This window comes from Centruroides sculpturatus, unplaced genomic scaffold, assembly GCF_000671375.1.
Source record: "Centruroides sculpturatus isolate CEXI.00-Female unplaced genomic scaffold, Cexi_2.0 scaffold245, whole genome shotgun sequence".
NCBI classification, from domain to species: Eukaryota; Metazoa; Arthropoda; class Arachnida; order Scorpiones; family Buthidae; genus Centruroides; species Centruroides sculpturatus.
This window is the reverse complement of record NW_019384465.1, coordinates 125,722-147,185: the sequence shown is the minus strand read 5'-3', so window position 1 is coordinate 147,185 and position 21,464 is coordinate 125,722. Positions and strand designations below refer to the sequence as shown.

Here is a 21,464-nt window from a genome sequence, read left to right as displayed (position 1 = left end):
ATTTTTTAAAATATTATATTTCAATAATTCAAATTGTTGCTTAAATAGAAGTCAGCAACGAGTTGATGGTGCAAAGAGCATTAACTTTCTAGGCAGCATTTGGTGGTGCTATCTTTTATCATATTTTATTTAAAACATTTTATATTTTTAACTATTATAAAATGTCAAAGAGCTTAATTTTGACGGTAGAGATGGGTTTTATAAAATATCGTAAATGATTAAAACGAGTAAAATCGTCATTAAGTCCGAACCTACTGGAGATACACACGACCCCCTATTATCTCCCCACAACCTCAACCTTTAATCACCAAAATTTAACAGCATTGATTCCCCTAATAAACAAACCTCCCTGCAAAATTTCAGAAATTTTCGATAAAAAGCACAGGAGTTATTAAACTTCAAAGAGGGCGAACAAAATCGTGCCCTCAAACGCACACAAATATCCATACATACAGAAGGAACCCCGAACTTTTAAATACTGTAGATGATTTTAATTCAATTATTAAAGAATCACATTACATGAAAATTCGTTAATACCGTTAATTCTGCTGTTACGAAATCGTAAATAGCAGAATTAATTTCTATTCCCGTGGCATTCTCTTCTTAGAATGTTGCAGATGTTAATGAATCTGCTTTCATTCTTCTTCATCTGACAAATAGCAGAGTGGATAAATACTGAGCACTGGTCGTGGTTTCACCCCTGACCACGTGAAATTACTCGAGTTACTAAGTATTTGTATAACACTTAAATAGTGATCAGTTTCTCAATAAAAGTACAGTACTTTGAAATGGTACACCTTGGCAGATCGCCCACGTGTTTCATTGTCTTCTTTTTCACCACTCCATTCGTCAATGTTTCAAACAATGGATAGACGAGATAATCTATATTTTTCTCAAGAAATGAATTCAGAAGATAAATTGACGGAGGAAACACCAGCTGAAACATAACTTATCTTTGATTTATCCTTCCATCTTAGATCACTTTCTCTCTTTCCCTGAAAAATTGTCTTTAAAAGCTGACGATTCTCGGATGATCCAGTAAAATCTGTTTCTTAAAAAACAGATAAAAGACTCGCGAATTTTGAATGATTACTCAGATTTTAATCTTTATTGATAAATGTCTAAGTGTGATCCTATTGCAATGTAGACAATTCAAAATAAATTATTTCTAGAACTATAATGATCTAGAATTTTCATTCATATTAACAAGTGATGCCATATTAAAAACTAGATTAATAACAAATTTTTCTAGAAAAATAACCTTATTTTATCGTGTATTTGAAAGATAAAATCATTATAAAAGATTCGCGAATTAGAATTATGTTCTTGATGTATAATAAAATAGTTTCTAAAGTATTAATAGAAACTCCAGGCAATTGCCCGCAGGATAACGCACTACTGCCCACAGTCGAGGGTATAAAAGAGGCCTCACAAGTAGTTACTTGTATAAGGCCTCTCTTAACGTAACACCGTAACCGATCCTTTAATAGAATTAATCTATGGAGCAGGATGGAGTCAACAAAATAAACTTTTTTCTCTATTCAGATTTGCAAAACATAATAATTAATCACTTGTTATATAAGAATATAATTATATATTTAATTTTTATTAATTCTTTATTATATATACTCTACATTGAAATGGTAAGTCATATGAAAAACTTACAAAATGAAAACATTTCTGAAAATGAATGCCATTTCTGGGGAGGAGAAATGCTTACATTTCTTATTCTGTTGTTCTGTGTGTTGCATTCTTAATCAAGTTTTAAGCACAGATTAAAAATTAATTTGTGATTTTTGTAAAGGATAAATTTCAATTTCTTTGGCGTTGGACTTTGATATTTTGTAAACAACATTTCAAAATATGTTATACTCATTTTAGTTTAAAAACCAATTTTTAATATATTACAAATTTATTTTCACTCGAAGTATTGTTAATTTATTATTTCTTTTAAGCTGTTTTATTNTTAAAAATATATATATATTTATATATAAATTTAATATGATTAACTATATTTTTGTACATTGTTAATTTGAAAATGAGATTATATGTCTGTCTCAACAGTTTGATAAACAACATGAGAATGATGAGTCGGTGATCTTCCTGTGCTTCGTCTCGTTTCTGGTGATTTTAGGATGGATTTTAATGGAGTCGAGCATGGCACTGAAAGTATCGTTACTTGAGGATAGCTGTAATTCTGTTGACTGTCTATTCTCTGTGGGGGTGGGGGTGGTATCGATAATTCGTTTACGTCTATATCAAACTTCTTAGGTACTAGAACAGTCACTTCTGCATTTTTTAACTTCTCTTTGGGAGATAAGCTCATTAATGGTTGCTGTAGACAAAGAAAATGTTTATTATTATCTAATAAATATGTCTTAAAATATACAAAGTATGCTTAAAATTATAAATACAGAGGAAGATTATTAGGTATTGTGTGTGTACTGTACATGTGATATATGTTATATAACGGTGTAATGTATTAAAATACTTACATTATTATATGGAATAATTGTTATATAACATATACACATAAAAAAAAAACGTTCGAGATAACAATTGTAGTGTTATATGCAAAAACTTTGTTTTCTGAATGGTATGGCATTCGATATAGCGTGACTGTCATCACATATTCTAGCACATGTACTATTTTCTGTAAGTTTTACCTGTTTAAAAAATGAAAGAATGGAGACAAATTCACGTAAATTTATTCCACATTGGCATAAATTGACGTAAACATCCCTGCTAAACACAAATAGACTACTACATAATTCTTAGTTTTATTATTTTGTAATACAGAAAAAAATCATTAATAAAATTAATAGAGAGAAAGCATCCCTAATTTACTTACTCTTCTACTGTAATGATTCTGTGAATCCCAGTCATAAGATTTTTTCTCTAATACCATTCCAGGACACGTATTACTGTACGTTGGATTTGTAAATGTTATAGTTGGATCCGTCTCTTGTACTCGTCGTCTTCTGTCAATTTTTAATTTTAAATTTTTTAATCAAGTATTTTTCTGTAAAATATCTATTATATTACAATTAAATATAATTTTAATATGAAATAATTAATTGGAATACGATTAAACTAGAAAAGTCTCCCCCAAAATAATTATTCTATGGGATATTCCCAATATATTTTCTTTCCAAAACCTCCAGTTGATTTCCATTATGAAAGAGCACCCCAAAAATGATGATCCAATAAAGAATTAGAGCATAATAATTAGAAAATTGATATACTTTTTGATTGTTTTTCATATAATTTAATTTCTATTACTTAAAAAAGTGTGATATATTTCACTTGTATCAATTCATTCCTAATTTATATACATAATAAAATCAATAACAATGATATTATCGTGACATTGAAAACAAATCTTCACGATAATATCATAAAATGAGACATTGATGCCGTTAAATTGGTTATTATTGAGCAATTTGTCTCTCGTTATTTCATTTATATTACTTCAGTTAATACTGATTCAGCATTAATAGTATTTAATTATATTGATTAATCGTTTATGCTGCTATGCCATCAATTAGAAAATATTTTCTACTTTGATAGTGATTTAGATGTAGTCTAGTCTACATTGAAGAATTTCCATCGTTCTAACATTCATTTTGGGTGAAAATTAATGAATTCTATCATCCATGTGAGCAGACATTGCAAAAGTTATGGAACGAAGAATTATATTGATGGGAAGAATCTGGAAATGAAGAGTAATTTTTATAAAAAAAATTTCCCAATAAACTCTTGTCAAATATAACTTTTTCAATAAACATAAACGTGTGGAATGTTTTGGAAGCTTCAAGAAAATTAAATAAAATTCTATCTAAGAAAGGAAATGAAGTAGAAAATGCTTAATAAGATTTTTTTGTAATAATACTTAGAGTAGAGGAGGAAAAAAATATATGAAATTTTTATTAAAAATTGCTCATAACCAACGTTATTTTTTATATAAATAAATCATTAATCTTATAGGAAGTGTGTTCACGTAGCTTTAATTTATAACTTGCATCTTTTACATGTTGCACCTTTCTAGGTTTATTTATTTACGACAATGTGACACATGAAGGGTGATGCCTTCCAGAAGGTCTTTCTATGAAAAACTGATCCTTATTTAAGTGTCACTAACGTGAATAAAACCCATGGAGTGACAAGCGCGAACCCAAGAACAACTTAAAGTGATCTCTTGGGACAATTGAAATCATTAATATCTTTTTCCTTAAGCTTGTTTATCGTAAAAATGTCTGGTTACTTTTTCTTTATTGATTAATTTTCTATAAAAAGCTTTGTAACACATTAACATCCAAAAATTGCAGTATCAACGACAAAGTAATCTAAAATAATAATAATAATAAATGGTGCTCTTTCATTGGTGGAATAAAGAATCTATCTATTGTATTGCAATCGGAAAAAAAAAAAGATTTCTGTTATTTAAGTGTCGTAATTTTTGTTGATCGTCTCTCTGTTTGATAAAATTAAAATTTAATATCCAAATATGACCTCGATTTATGACCCTACACTTATGAAATATATGACTCGCTTTACGACGGTTAGGTTAATAATTACTTTTCCAAAAACCCCAATAGGTATTTTATATTTTAAGTGTTTCAGTTTTAGATTTTATAAATAACAATAAACTTGTATGTATACAAATATACAGTAGACTAGCGTACACTGCAATTGATTTTTAGAACACCGTCGTAAAGCGAGCCGTTCTACCTGCTCTTAAATCGTGTTTTAAAACGAGCTTAAGGTCTGTGAATGGGTTTAAACTATAAAATACAACACAGAGATAAATAAGAAAAGAAATACAGCATTTTATTTGATTATAAAACTTTATACGGTCGTATAAACGAGCCGTCGTAAAGCGGGAATTTACTGAGTAATTTTTTAATATAATTATTTGTAAGTGAAGAGAGAGTTAAATTAATATTAAACGAAAATCTTTACTAATTTAAATAAATTGAGGTTTAATTTTCTTATAAAAATTCTGTTAATCGAATTAAATTTTCTTTAAATTTAAAAAAATTTGCCACTGTAATATAAATGATACCAGAATATTAAATTGATAAATTATTTATACATGAAAGAATAATAAAGAAACTGAAAATAAATTTCTTTATATATGTTATAAATAATTTATCGTGTCTCCTCTGTTTTCAAGATCAAAATCGATACAGTCACTTTGATTGAAATACATATTTTAAAGTATGGCCAATGTGGTTTGAGTGTTATCTTTTTGTTACATAAAGTTGAAAGGAATGTCATCACACCATCTTCTGTACATTAAAATGTAATGATGATGATATTATTTTATTATTAAAGGACGTATAAACATGGCCGCCCGTTTGATTTTTCTTCTTTTTTTTTTTGAATGAAAATTTCATCATTTACTTCTATTGATTCTCTTTTGATGACTTTCTTGAAACCTGACGTTCATTCGATCAATTATAAATTAAAATTACTTAAAATATGACATATTAATTATATAAATTACTACACGGAGAAGAAATAATAAGCTATATACAATATATTTTGGTTGATAATAAACTTGTAAACTTGTAAATTAAATTTCTAGTTTAAAATAGAAAAGTAAAACAATAGTCCCCCGCTTTACGACTTGTATTGAATTTTCTATCGAAGTTAAACTTCTGAACGACGGCCACTGATAAAGAACGTATAACGTGGCTGTTATAGGGAGTGACCGTTGTTTGGAGGTTGTTTTGTAAGCATCTTTGTTCAACGTTCCTTAAAGAAAAGAAAAAAAAATGGCTACCGTTTCGACTGTACTTCATTTTTATTGGTCATCTCTGCATGATTCTATGTATTATGTAGTTAAGATTGTGTTTACAGGAAAAATCGAATGTATATTATTGTGACATCACAATGCCAAAGCTACAATTTTTGTCATATTTTAATTTTAAAAAATCACGCAACTTCCGGTCCAAACTGGAAATCTATATATAATTAATCTAAAGCCATCCATATCCGGTATTGATTTTCATATACAGGTAACCCCCGTATAACACGGTAGTTACGTTCCAAAAAATTGCCGTGTTATGCGAATCCGTGTTATACGAAACAAAGAACTAATACGAAAAGGAGGGTTAGGTTCCAAAAATTAAAAAACATGCTAGTATATTTTCATAATTAAGATAAATATCTTCATTAAAATTTTTTTAAGTGATACATATTAATATAAATTAAACAATGTTTTCTTCGTCATCACTAAAAACACTATTAATTAACCGAGAGCGTTTTCTTTTTGGCAAGTTATCCTTATCCTCTGAGCATTTTTCTGCATTATCTTCAGATCCATGCTTTACCTTTTGCAAAATGTATGTAATTTTAGATTGCTTGCTTCTAGTTAAAAGGTCTTTATAAATTTCCTTATATGGTGCTAAGCACTTATGAAGAATAAAGCAAGTATGGAATAAAAGAAAAACATTCGGCAACATCAGAAGCAGAAGCGTCGCGATCTGGCAACATTGAAACAAGTTTCGAGAAGGACCACGTGTATCGACAGAAGGCGAGAAGAGAAAATTTACATACTTAAATACTAAAAGTTCACGAAAATTATTATTTTCGTGAACTATTATTACTTAAGTATGTAAAAATTTATTACATTTCCTGTTGTACGAGTGTTTTACCCAATTCTCGAACCGTGTCAGAGTAAATCCGTGCTATAAAAGTACCGTGTTATACGGGGGATGGTACCAATTCTCGAATCGTGTTAGAGTGAATCCGTGCTATAAAAGTACCGTGTTATACGGGGGATGGTACCAATTCTCGAACCGTGTTAGAGTAAATCCGTGCTATAGAAGTGCCGTGTTATACGGGGATTTCCTGTATCTAACTTCGTTCTCGATATTAACGAAGGACAGACGGACAAACGGACGGAAGACAGTGAGAATGCATAGGTTTGCAATTTGAAAACTGCAACCCAAGCTGGCTTTTTAACAAATACTGTATTAAGCTGTGAAAGAGGGAAATTTCTGTGTACATCACATAAAAACGAAGATAATTTAACATACGAACCTTTTCCATATTGCAATAGCAACAGCTAAAGTGAAAACTAACACAACGACTACAACACTGAGAGCAATATAGGCACTCTGTAAAGCAGGATCTGTAAGTAAATTTACGTTAAAAGACATTAGATATCTATTTATAATTAATTAGATAAAATGTTAAAACAAAATCATCCGCAAATATCAATCAGAATTCACAAATATTTAAGATGTATCAAGTATCCGATAAATTCTCATTAAAGTTTAAATTTATGATAAATTCCGAAGACGATTTGAAGTAACTTAATTAAATAACTAAATATCGATCGAAAATGGAATGTTAATTTAATTAATAATTCGAAAATTAAAAAAAGAAGAAGAATTTACTAAACATCTCGTAATTTAACTACTGTAATTCTTAACTAACAATGAAGTTAATATGTTTGGAATATAATTTAAAGCAATTTGTATTGATCAGATAGATTAACAGTCGTTGTACGATATAAATAGGGTGGCCCAAAAGTCAGTTAATAGTTTTAAATTAAGAGTTTTATTTATTATAATTTCTACTAATAACTTACAGTTAAGAAATCTTATTTTCCTGAAAATGCATGCAAAATCTTCAAATAAATCAATAAATAAATAAACAATGCAGTAACATTGCAATACATTATTAGGAAAATTTTCAAATATTCACAGCTAAAGATAAAATTTTAAATATTGTCATCGATTTGTTGGGTAAAGATTCATTGATTGAATAAATCTGTTTAATGAATTTTACGATAAAATAAAAATATATATATACGAAATGTAAATTCAATGGGATCAAATACAAAACTGTAAATTCAATTCCTTAAATATTTCATAAAAGATAGAAATGATAGAGTTGAAATTTTGAAAAAATTTTTTTCTTTAGTTCATAATCTTCTCATTGAGTTAATTGTTTATTCGAAAAGCTTGTTGATAGTTCGACAAATCTTGAATACTAGAAAATATGGCATGTGCTGCTGGGTATAAATCAAAATGGACAAACATTAAAATGAAAAACCATATATAACAGTTTGGTTATAATTAAACAGGGACTTTTTAGAATTCTGTGTAGTAAGACCTAATGGACAAATACAACTAAATTTCGTTTGCATGCTTTCCTGGCCATAGAATTTCGATTTTGCAAATAAATTTAATTCCAAAATTTCTGATTTTTGGCGCTAATGTTGATGCGATTTGCATATTACAGATGTTGTAGAGTGAGTAACTTTAGTGTTTATAGAGTTGTATAGCGTGTTCAATGTGAATTAGTGGCAAGTCGTGGTGTTTCCATTACACGACCGCGCATATTTGGTTAAACTTTACTATCAAGTTTCAAGGAAACTGGAAATTTCAAAGTGAAACTAGAAATGGGTGGAATTGATGAAAATGGAGGAAGTTACAACCGCCTTAGTAGAGCAGCAAATTGAGAATTCTCAAGGTAGTATGCTTGCAATATTACTACGATTGGACATGCTCTATCCTACAGTGAGAAAAATTTTGTATCGAGTATAATCTTACAAGACATCTCAATCGACAGGAAGGAATTTGAGACCATGTTTAGCAGAAATCATTTCTCATGTAATTCATAGCTCTGATGATGATCGACGATTCTTGGCGACCGGCATCATCATTCAAAGTATAGTCTTTATACTTGAATGACGTATTGAACATCAAACCGCGTTTAGTCTCGAGTGAATCCAGAAGTTTATCAACAAATTTTCTTGCATCAATCAAAAATCCTCTCGGTCAAGAAAATGTACAACAAATGTAGTTGCATTTGGTCCATTAGTTCTTTTTACACAGAGCTCTAAACACTTCCTGTTTAATTATACCACCCTGCACCTGCACCCTGTATATTAAGTCGCTACGAAGAAAACTGTATTTGAAAGACCCCTTTTGAGCCACCCTATAAGAACGATTGTCTTTTTTTCAAGAAAGAAAGCGTGTTTTGGTATTTCTCCAAGCTTATGAATGAAAATATTTACCTCCAAAAGAAAATCCTATATAATGGCATCTTTCGTTTTGAAGACTGGAATCTGCACACCTAAGAAATAATTAATGTAACATTCAGATTTATATTTAAAATAGTAAATACTTTAATGAAATTTTATGAAGATTCTACAACTAAATTTACATATAAAATTATAAGAGAATATATATATATATTTAACCGAATAAACTTACCCAACTGTTGTATTGGTATGATAAACTGTAATCCTGGTATCTTCATAATCTTCGGGTTGCTCAACAATTATTTCTCTAGGAACTATTTAATTTTCAATAAATTGCCTTGTGATTAAACACGTTCAAAAGAAATTAAAAGAAGAACATACTTGTAGAACAGGGATTTGGATCTGGATATGTTGGACAAGAACAAACGTATGTATCTGCTCTATGAAGACACAAATGACTGCATCCTCCATTTTGTATCTGACACATGTTTGTACCTTCAAAATAATAAAATAATTTGCTAAGACTTTAATAGTAAATATTATTTTCTGTAATATTTTAACTTACCACTCTGCCTTTTCGAAGTAACCATTTTTATTTCCGTGGGATATATCACGTTATCCAATATTATAGTCCTGTTCTTGCCATTTTCTTTTTCTGCTCTCTCTATAGATTTACTTTGCCAATCGGTCCAATATATAAAGGGGCCATACTGTTAAAATATAATACTGAATATAGTAAAAAATAAATAAAAATAAAGAATCAAATCGATACGAAGTAAAAACAACCAGTGTTAATCCAAAAGGATGAGTCACGTCGTATATTAACTGAATTCTATTTTTTCCATTCAGGTCAGCAGTTTCTATACGATCCAAGTGTGCATCTACCCAATAAATTTGCTCCATTTCGTAATCTATAGTAAGGCCGTTGGGCCATCCCAAATCTGTGGCTATAATCACTCTTCTTTGGGTGCCATCCATAAAAGCTCTCTCAATTTTCGGTAATTTTCCCCAATCGGTCCAAAACATATAACTATAAATTAAGGTAAAAATACAAATGAATACGATTTTTATTAACTGTACGTAATTGAAATTGTAAAGGAGAAATCTACCCTTTTTCGGGAAACAATGTAACTGCGCGTGGTTCTCCTAAATCCAAATCTATAAGAATTTTTCTTGATGTTCCATCGACTCTAGATACTTCGATAACGTTTCTACCTGTATCTGTCCAATAAAGATTTTTTGCTACCCAATCGACAGCCAGTCCATCAGCTGTTATCAGATCGTGGCTGATCAATGTCTCCATATTACTTCCGTTAAAATGGCACCTCCTACAAAATTTATCATTAGTTTCTTTAAAGATTTTTCTTTAAATATAACAAATACTTAAATTTTTCCATTTTAAAACATATTTTAAATTTAATAATACAAAAATCTAAATTTTTCTTGCATTCCAATGAGAATACCGCAGTATATTTAACACAGAAATCTGCCAACAGCCATTATGGATGACTTGTTTAGGCCTTCTAAATAGCAACAATAATTAATTACCGTAGATTTTATAAATAAAAAAAATAATACTTTGATTGTAAATTACGTCAATACCGACTGATTTTATTTCAGTTTATTATTCAGAATGAAGAAATCAATAGAGTACAAACCTGATAACATCTAGACGTACGTCAGTGAAATAAATATAACTTTCTTCATAATCAAAATCAATGGCTACAATATTATATACATCAGTAATCGGTAAAAATATATCGCTGTTGTCATCTGTATCCATTGAGATCTGATATATATTCGATTTACTTGCAAATATTAAGAAAGCGGAAGGGACTGGAGGGGAAAAAATTCAAATTTCCTTTATATAATAATTAAAAATTAAACTCAAATTTTATTAATTTTGTTTTCTCTTACCTTCTTCGCAGGTGTAACCGTTTTCTTGCAAAGGTAATCCTGTAGGACACGCGCACGAATATCCTTTAGGATTTCTTAAACAGAGATTGCTACATCCTCCATTATTATTTCCGCAAACATTTTCTTCTGTACAAAATTTTATACAATGAAACTTTAACATTAAGAACGTACAAAATATACATACATTCCTGTCTAATGATATATATAAGTTATATTCTTACCGGTATTCTTCATAGATATGGAATGAATATCCATTAAACCGGCGAGATTATCACAGACTGTAAAGATATCTTTTCCTGTAAATTTATTTACTCTCTGAACAGCTCTGGTTTCCCAATCGGTCCAATAGATAAATTCCCCAAACACAGTTAAACCGTACGGATGAGGAACATCTCTCATCAATATCTGACGATTGTTACCATTAAAATCTGATTTCTCGATAACCTGAAAATGAAGATATTTTTTCCTATACGCGCATTTTTCACAATTGCAGCGATTACTAATTTTACTACACATACATGATTCCTCGCATCAGCCCAGATTAAAGAAGAAGTTGATACATCTATGGTCAAGCCGTTAGGCCAACCTAGATTATCACTAACAATAATTATCCTGTTAGAACCATCCATATCCGCTCTTTCGATAGTAGGCTTGTTACCCCAATTTGTCCAATACATAACTCTGAAAATGTTTCAAATATCAGACATTTTTTAAATATAATTTATAAGTATTCAATGCCTAGACGTTTACCCCATTTCGTAAGAAAGAACAATTGCTCTTGGACTATCGAGATTATCTTTAATGAGTACTTTTCGGTTTCTGCCATCCAACTCTGCAACTTCTATTCTACTCCTACCGGTATCGGTCCAGTATAATTTTCTTCCAGAAGAATCTATTGCTAGACCATTAACGGAATCCAAACCCAAAGAAACAATTTTCTCCACCTTATTTCCTGACGAATCGGCTCTTTCAATCTTGTCTTGCATGCCATCGGACCAATATATCCAGGCTAAAATAATACGTATACCATAAGTGAAACTATCGAATATGTAACTCCGATTGAAATAATTTATACAATACATTCTTTCCTATCCACATCGATTGCAATTGCATTCTCCACACTCTTCACAGGAAGGATCACATCAGCCCAATAGTCCACATCCAACGAAATCATTCTAATGTCTGTCCTCCTCGCAACAATCAGGAAATTTTGCATTCCTGTAAAGTAAAGGTGAATTACTTACTAATAATATAGTCACGATTCAGATATAAATATGTAATATTACCTGTCATACAAGTCTGTTTATCATTTAGCAATATTCCGGTTGGACAAGCGCAGACGTAACTTCTTTCAGTTGGAGCGAGCAAGCATAAGTGACTACATCCTCCATTGTTTATCTTGCAAGGATTTTCCACTGTAAAAATTGGCGATTTATTAAATCTTTGTTCAAATATTTTTATTTTTTTTAAAAATTAAGTAACCTGTTAATCTATTTCGATGGAAAACATGAACGTCCATTAAATTATTTAATCCTTCAATCAATACTTTTCTTTCACCACCTGTCAATTTATTCGCACTTTGGATATTTTTCTTCTTCCAATCTGTCCAATAAATTGTATTATCGTGCAAAGTAAGGCCAAAAGGATGCGATTCGTCTTCTTGTATAATTACCTATCATAAATAGAAAAATTTTAAATGAAATCTTAATTAAGATTTTAATGAGCACCCATATATACCTGTCTGTTCTTTCCATCTAAATTACTATACTCGATTGTTTTCGTTCCAGCATCTGTCCAATAAAGCCTTTCATTTTCATAATCAATAGCTAATCCATTCGGCCACGTGAGATTGTTTTCAACGAGAATTAATCTTGCAGAACCGTCCATTCCTGCTCTCTCTATTTTCGGACCTTGGCCCCAATCAGTCCAATACATATAGCTGTAAACAGACTACGTAAAGTAAGAAAAATAACAATAAAAAGCCAAATAATTATTTTAAAAAGTTTCGGGTTTTTTTTCAAAAAAACTTAGTGAAATTTCTCTTAGGGAAAATTTTTGTTCGCTTGCAATCGTACAGAAATGTACATTATTCTGTGCCAAAGTGGTTTGAAGTAAAATTCAGAAATTTCTGTTCTTTTTATAGAAATCACACACAAGCGCGTTATTTTACGGGCAAAAAAGGAAATTGCCTGAGGCCCCACCAACAGAGGCCACAAACCAATCTTTTATAAACTCATTACAGTCGTCCCCCTATAACACTGTTGATAATTTCGTTTTATATGAATTCCATGTTGTACGAGTCACTTAGATTTTACAAATACGTGTGCCGGGCTGTAAACGGCTCATGTATTTGTAAAATCTAAGTGACTCTTACAACATGGAATTCATATAAAACGGAATTATCAACAGTGTTATAGGGGGGTCGACTGTACTCTAGTAAGAATATAATAATTTAAATTTGGGCCATGTTTGGGGACCGTAGATTGCCGATTTGGTGTAGGCACAGAGTGCACTGGCACAGCTCGAAGGTCGCTTTAAAAAAACGAACGAGGATACAGGGGGATTCCCTCAAAATTTCCGGAACAAAAATGTTTAAAGTTAACACCGTACATGGAGCTTCCTAATTCAAATTTTCCTGAAGCCCCATGAATCTATAACGCACCACTGAAATTACATGTCGTTTTCTTGCAAAATTGTACCAAAAATGGTCGTCTGGAGAGGTGGTCTTCCAAATAAAACTTAATATTTTTTTTTACAGCCTACAATCAACATGAAAACTGCGGTGCAGCAAATAAATAGAATTCATTGATCTTGACAATTGTACATCAAGAAAGCAACAGATATGTCTTCACATGCAAATCAGAGAATAGACATGTTATGTCATGCATAGCGTAAATTGTTGAATAATACGTTTTTCAGCATATGTATCTCAATTTAGATTCCTCGTATCGTGATAGCAAAAGAACCTATACGAGTGTCTCGAATACGGAAACTATTAATATGCCATTTGACAAACTGCATATAAAGTATTTTGCCTTAGGATGTGAGATTTGTGTTTGCTTCCCCATTCACTGAGACAAATCTAAGCTATTATTTCCAATAATGAAATTTTTTTCCCACAGTTAAATTCCTTTGCCAACTGTCGCTGTGATTCTCCAGTTTCACTTTGCTTAATTACAGAAATCGTTCTTTTAAAGAAAGGAAAGAAACTACCATTTTGCTACGTACACCTGACGTATTGCTTGCATCATAACTGACTTAAAAATAAAACTATTAGCTGGTAAAGCAGAAATAAATTTTTCTAGCTTTCAGTAATTTTTATTTATTATATTATTATTAAAACCTTTCCAAAACGGAGGCTGAATAAAACGTCTAGACCTGTGTAAACGGAAAAACTCTTTAAAACGGAGCGATTTTCTATGTTAAAAAAAAAATCTGTTTAAAACGAAAACCCAACAAACAGGAAAAATATTCGGTACTGGACGATTTCGGTTTATACAGATTTTACATTAAGTTTAATACTAAATTAAACTAAACAATGGTTTCGTGTTATTCTAAAAGAGTTGAAACTAAGTTAATTGTTAATAATACGATATTTTTAACAGCAGAAATAATTTTAATTTCCATATAATGTTGAATAATGTACAGTAAAACCTGCGTAAACAGGAATCGAACGGTACCGAATAATTTTTCCGCTTAGGCAAGTTTCCGCTTTTAACAGGTTTCTTTTTAACATAGAAAATAGCTCTGTCGCGAATGATTTTTCTTCTTTTCCGCTTTATTCAGGTTCCGTTTTGGACAGGTTTTACTGGTTTTAGAAAACGTTAATAATTAATTAGTGACGACAGAAACAATTCACCGTCCGAGTGGGTCCACAATAATATCTCTTGGTTTATCTAAATTGTTCCAAATCAAAATCGTTCTCATGGATCCATCCAAATTGGATACTTCTATTCTATCGGTTCCAGAATCTGTCCAATACAACTTTAAAGTAACCCAATCTAAAGCCAAACCCGCTGGACTTTCCAAATTTGTCTTTATTATAATCTATAAAAAATGTAAATAGAATATGTAAAATAAAGAATTTTTCTATTTATTATTTATTTACAAAGCTCATAAATCAGTTAACTGACATTATTTTTTTTTAAATATCACTCTAAACAGCGTTGAATAGGGGTACGTTAATTACGATCCCCCGATATTACAGTCGAACCCCCGCTTATACGTTCTTCAACAAAACTAAGAAAAATATCATATAAATGAGAAAATCGTACTTACAAGTGAATATAATCGTCACGAAAGTACGGCGCGATACAAATTAACACTGTACAACGAGTCTAATTTTTTCGTAATTAACGTTAAATCGAGGGCGCCAGGTATAATGTTTATTACTGTTCGATACGGCCTTAATTTTATAACGGTGCGGTAAATATATAACGTATAATTGAGAAACGTATAAAGGAGATTCGACTATATACGAAAAGAATAAAAAGTTTTTAAATATATATTTAAAAAATATTCTTTAAAAATAAATAAATAATTTTATAGACTCAATTTAAACTATTTTTAAGCCTTAGAAATTTGTCAAGCAATTGACCTCTTGATTGCTACCATTCCACTGAGCACGGCTGATAGTGTTATCAGTAACGTCAGACCAATAAACGATATCGCTGTTACTATCCCAATCTAGACCGACTGCACTGCTTATATTACGAAATGGTAACACCACGTCGATACTTTCGTCACATTCCAAACACATCATACGTATGTCGCTCCTTCTAGTGAACACAAGAAACGCTTCTAACCCTATTTAAAACGGGTTAAATTATATTTTAAACCTTATAAAAACCATATAAGTGATGTTATTTTATTATAATTTAATAATATAACATACTTTCCGCGCAGGTTTTCAGGTCGTGGCTTAGTGATAATCCAATAGGACAAGCGCACCGATAGGAAGAGTTATTGGATAAACATAAATGGCTGCAGTTGTTATCCGGCTCGCAATTATTTTTTACTAGAAAAATAGTTTATAATTATACATAATTTTATATATAATATCTTATATTAATCTATAATAAATTTACAAAAACAAAAATAATAATAATAATAATACTGTTGGGCTGCCTTAGAGGATGATAAATCGTTATATCCATTGGAAAGTGAAGCTTGGGATGGAGGGTGATCATATTTTTTCCTGTTAATTTGTTGGCAGAATGGATGCTCTTGGTTTTCCAGTCAGTCCAGAATAAAGTGTCTTCGAAAACTGTTATAGCAAATGGATGAGGGAGACCTGAAAGTAGGAAGTAATGTTAATAAATCAATTTTCAAGATGATATAAATATAATTCACCAAAAATACTTGCTTATAAATCATCCTTCTATATTACAAAAATACTGTTAAGAATAAAAGTAATCATTTGTGATTTAAAGTTAAAAAAAAATAAGCACGAAAATTAGATATTTATACTTTATAATGTGAGAGAAATCGATATTAATTTTATATCCGAAACTAGCAATTACTTATTGTGACGTCGTCACAATGCCGGGCAGCAATTTTTAATCATATTTTAATTTAACTTCTGGCCTAGACTGGAAGTTCCTATATAATTAATTGGGACCTCCAACCCTTAAGCTTTCTATTACTGTCATCGATTTTCATATATCTAACACCGTTCTCGAGATTAAGGAAAGACAGACGGATAGACTGACGACAATGAGAATGTATAGGTCTGAAATTTGAAAATTGAAGCACAATAAACGATTCTAGGTAATGTTTGAGAAAATACAAATCAGTTATAATTATTATATATTTATTTATCAAAATTATATTTTTTAAACGTTTATCTATATTAACAACGAGCTAAAATGGTAAAAAAAGATTAGAATTTAGCTAAATAATTATATTATTAAAAATGAAAATTAAATACAAACCTTGCTGGATAATCATCTTTCTGTTTTTTCCATCCAAATTTGCACTCTCTATCAAATGATGCTTGGCATCCGTCCAGTAAATTCTTTTCCCAGCATAATCTAATGTTAAACCATTTGGCCAAAAAATTGAAGTGTCGATAATAATTTCTTGCCCGCTTCCATCCAGGAAACCTCTTTCGATTCTCGGTTTACTTCCCCAATCTGTCCAGTATATCGTGCTTCAAAGCGATAGGAATAATACATATTTTACAAAATAAAATATATTAAATGGAAGGAAATAAATTTACCTTTCTTGAGGATTGCAAGCGATGGCTCTCGGTTTCTCTAGATTTTTCCAGAAGAGAACTTTACGAATTGTTCCGTCCAATTTGGCTATTTCTATTCTAGACATTCCAGAATCAGTCCATAAGATTTTGTCTCCTATCCAATCCACTGCTAATCCACCGGGACTCACTAGTCCAACGGACACTATGGATCTCAATCCGCTTCCGTTAATAAAGGCACAATGAATGGAATCGCTGGTTATGTCGGACCAAAATAATAATTGCTTTTCGTAATGGTAGTCCAGAGCTATTGCATTTTGGAGGCCGGTGACGATTGGTTTGTATTCTGATTTACGTAGATCCATGAGTCTGAGGTCCACTCTGTTGGCGAAGAAGATGTATGGATCGGGACCTAAAATTAGTTTTAATAATTAGAAAAATTTAATAGATATATCAATAGGAGATTTTTAGACTTTAAGATACAATTAACTTTCATATATTTTTTTTGTTTAAGATGAAGAATATAAGGTTTCAAATTAATTTCTCTGCTGTTATAACATGGGAAAGTATCGTAATCGTGTCAATTTGAGCCTGCGAGTATTTGTAAATTTTGAACTTTTGAGACCCCTGAAACGCAAAAATTGCTTTAAAACATTTTTATTTATGTGATTTATGAAATTTTGCTTCGTAATCTTACTAGACGACACGAGAAATTTAATTTTTAAATCTCAAAAAACAGGAAAAAATTTCTTGGTGTATTGGTGTCTATTTTGTTTAATTTAACATCTCAGGATGGGGTGAAGGTTACGAAACGAAATTTGGCATGGTAAAATATGTGTAAGGGAAATTGATGCTATTAAATTTTGGAGTATGAAACTTAAGGGAGCGAGGAGATAGAGGGGTCACATCTCGGCTTGGGTAAGACTAAAATTTTATTGTATAAGTTTTAAATTCTTTTGTCTTTAAGATTTTTCCAAAATGGCTCTCCAAATTAAAAAATATTCAGCAACTCTGCTGTATTTTTTTTTAAATTTTTAATTCATAAACGTACAAATTTAACTACACTTTTTTAATTAAAGATCTACGTAACTATACGAAATACTAAGTTTGAAGTAAAGTTTCATATTTTCTAATAAAGTAAACGAATGATTGTATATTACATCGAAAAGCCAATATACTGTACTTTACTGATACCCACTCGAAATCAATTCGAATTTACGTAGCACATAACACTACATATAATGATACTCTAGAAACATTATCGAGACGAACGGATCCACTCGAAGTGTAATCATGAAGTAATTCAAATTAATTACAGTTGTAAGTAGAGCCGAATTGATTGGGGTTTACGGAAACTTCTGGTCCATCTTGCACATCTTTAATTAATATATCGCTTACCTGATGCTTTACAATGTTGTTGATCAGATTTCAATTTATAACCGTCTGCACATTCACATTTAAAACCTGGCACCGTATTATGGCATATGTGACTACACGTCATGTATTCTTGACATTCATCGATATCTGAAAATTTAAATCTAATTAGCTGCGGTATATTCAAATTTATTCTATAAATTAAACTATTGTACGAACTTACCCGTACAGGAACGTCTATCCGATAATAATTTATATCCTTCTCTGCAAGAGCATCTATCTCCGAGTGAAGTACTCTGACAAATTTGTTGACACATCAGATTTTCTGAGCCGCAAGCAGAACCTAAATCGGCTAATTTACAAATATATATATTTAAATTTTCATACTTGAAAAATTTATACAAAATTAAAATTAAAATATTGTATAGAATACTCACGACACGTGACATTAGGATATTCGTCGTAACCATCCGAACAGTGAAATTCTCCATCACAAACTAAATTTTCGTCGATACAAGTTCCATCTTGACAACGAAAATGGTTCGGTTTACACGATTTAACTTCTGCTGTAGAAAAATAACAATTTTATTAAATACAGACTAAAAGAGATCACGTTAAAGAATAACTAAAGTATTAGTTTCTAATAATAAATATAATATAATTCCTTAAAGTTTTCTGGAGAAGAATATTGAGTAAATAATCATTTAAATAATTTAAACTTATTCATGCTGTTTTTCTGAATTTAAATTTGGATTAAGTTATAAAAATAATAATCATTACAGTATATTTTAAATTAATTAATATAATCAATAATTTGGTAATTTTGATGGTGAGATGTATACAGTGAGGAACCACAAAATTTTATTTTTTATTTAAGTATTTCTACAGAGAATAAAGATTATACAGTTCGAACGAACCTCCGAACAACGGACATTTTTTATATTCTCGTCAATTACCGTTGTTCAGAGGTTCGACTGCATTATATATTTTACAGGTAACATCAATTCACGTATTAATCGTATGTTATTTAATATGCAATATTGAAATTAAACTTTTCTTTAAAAATATCTCGAAAATTTATTAAAATAAATTGCAATATGTTTACGATTAAACTGACCCTATTTAAAGCCACTGGTGCCGATTTTAATGGATATATATATCGATGTAACTTGATATATATACTCACATCGTGGGGGAGTAGATTTATGAGAAAGAAGTTAATTCGAATTTTCACCACTAGGCAAAAATATAGCGCTTCAAGAACAGGTACAGTGATGTAATGTTACGAAAACTACGATAAAAGACAACGTGCCTGAGCCATAACAGTGTGTCTCAGCCGAAGACCAATATAACTCCTCCAATTTTCCGAACACCAAAATGCCTGGTGCCACAATTAATTACGTCATACTACGCTTCCGACACATAACCGGCATAGATATCGCGTATATTGAACACACGGTATAAAATAACATTTTTATTTTCGTTTATGCAGCGCCATTTTTCAACTAGTGGCGAAAATTTTAAGTAATTTTTGTTTCCCGGAAATCTATCCTCCATGGTGTGAATGGCATGTATATTAAGCTTCATTGACACATGTCTCTGTAGTACACGTATATTAACTTAATATTATGATTATTATTGCTGTATTTATATTATAGAGTTATACAAGTATAAAAATTTCTATTCGATGTATACATGTGCGGCTGTACTATAAAAATTCAAAAAACACATTTAAAAATGCAAATTATTTCTATAGTTTTTATTATATTTGTGTATTTTATTATTTAAAAAATGCAGGTATTAAATCTTTTCGTTTATACTTATAAAAAAAACATCTTTGATGCTGTAATGGCTCGTTGTAGTGACACCATTCGTATGCCACTAGCTCGTTAAGGTACCCACTGTACTATTGCTTATTTACAGTATATAACACGTTAGATATAAGAAATAGTACAGTGATTCTTTATATACTGTACATATGTGGTTTTATATGGTTCGTATATACAGTAGAGACTCTGTAGTCCGACACATTCAGTAATCTGTCACAGTATGCAACAGAGAGAGAGACTGATGTACTGTAAACGTGTACAAAATCTAGTAATCCGACACCCGTCGGTCAGGTTACAGAGATTCTACTGTATAATTCAATAAATTTATATGTAAACATGTATAAAAATTTAAAATAAAATTGAAAATTCTTTAATAACCATATTGTAATAATTACTGTTAAACAAAATTTTATTTTTATTAAATTGATGTTTTATTATGTGAGAAATAACATCTGTCAGATGTATTTCTTCGCATTTTATTTTTAGAATTTAACTTTTTTTTCCTTATTTTTTTTCAGAATTTTTACATTCGTGTATTAACAGCACTTACAGTAGACCCCCGCTTTACGACCGCTAATTTTCATATAATTATGAAATATATTTTTATAAGTCATTTGTAATTTTTATTTTATATAGTTGATACCACACCTAATCTCAGCTTATGACACTGAACAAATATGAAATCAAAGTTTAATTTACGACGGATTTTTCAGAAAATAATTACGTCGTAAAACGGAGGTTCTCAGTTATCTAAATTAAAAAAAATTATTCTGAATAAGCTGAGTGTAACTCCGACAGGAAATTTATTCATAAATATTCTAGAGATATAATGTTACATAACCAAAATATTTTTATCTAATTATTTTACTTATACACACAAAATAAAATAAAATAAAATAACGTAACTTTAACCAGGAAAAACTAAAATAAAAACATAATAAATGAATTTAAAAAATACATTTAAAAAGAAAAATAATTGTTGAAAATTGTGAGTAATTATGTTGTTAATTGCTGCTGATTATTACTTAATTATAAATTTTAAAAAAATTAAAAATAAACAATAATTACGTTATTTTCGATAGTAAATTTATGAAAATATTTAAAAAAATTTTTTACATAAAAAGATTTTTTATTAGTAATAAAA

General features: G+C 30.2%; 1 protein-coding gene across 4 annotated transcripts in view; it reads right to left on the bottom strand.

Moving 5' to 3' along the window:
- Positions 1-2,024: 2,024 nt before the first annotated feature.
- LOC111621010 (low-density lipoprotein receptor-related protein 4-like) overlaps positions 2,025-21,464 on the bottom strand; it is a 121,620-nt gene continuing 102,180 nt past the window's right edge. For 2 of the 4 annotated variants that reach the window (XM_023363044.1, XM_023363047.1), the window contains 27 exons: positions 18,929-19,057; positions 18,715-18,843; positions 18,516-18,641; positions 17,142-17,529; positions 16,855-17,072; positions 16,038-16,214; positions 15,816-15,938; positions 15,519-15,727; positions 14,781-14,968; positions 12,659-12,860; positions 12,404-12,593; positions 12,208-12,336; positions 12,002-12,139; positions 11,672-11,930; positions 11,440-11,602; positions 11,143-11,365; positions 10,922-11,047; positions 10,663-10,840; positions 10,114-10,332; positions 9,791-10,034; positions 9,570-9,714; positions 9,386-9,499; positions 9,237-9,318; positions 9,038-9,096; positions 7,051-7,141; positions 2,852-2,981; positions 2,025-2,335 (listed from right to left, as the gene is read on the bottom strand). In XM_023363044.1, coding sequence (XP_023218812.1) covers positions 2,045-2,335; positions 2,852-2,981; positions 7,051-7,141; positions 9,038-9,096; positions 9,237-9,318; positions 9,386-9,499; positions 9,570-9,714; positions 9,791-10,034; positions 10,114-10,332; positions 10,663-10,840; positions 10,922-11,047; positions 11,143-11,365; positions 11,440-11,602; positions 11,672-11,930; positions 12,002-12,139; positions 12,208-12,336; positions 12,404-12,593; positions 12,659-12,860; positions 14,781-14,968; positions 15,519-15,727; positions 15,816-15,938; positions 16,038-16,214; positions 16,855-17,072; positions 17,142-17,529; positions 18,516-18,641; positions 18,715-18,843; positions 18,929-19,057 — 4,670 coding nt within the window. In that variant the 3' untranslated portion in view covers positions 2,025-2,044. The remainder of the gene's footprint in view (positions 2,336-2,851; positions 2,982-7,050; positions 7,142-9,037; positions 9,097-9,236; positions 9,319-9,385; positions 9,500-9,569; positions 9,715-9,790; positions 10,035-10,113; positions 10,333-10,662; positions 10,841-10,921; positions 11,048-11,142; positions 11,366-11,439; positions 11,603-11,671; positions 11,931-12,001; positions 12,140-12,207; positions 12,337-12,403; positions 12,594-12,658; positions 12,861-14,780; positions 14,969-15,518; positions 15,728-15,815; positions 15,939-16,037; positions 16,215-16,854; positions 17,073-17,141; positions 17,530-18,515; positions 18,642-18,714; positions 18,844-18,928; positions 19,058-21,464) is intronic. The other 2 variants (XM_023363046.1, XM_023363045.1) reach the window with 2 other exon arrangements.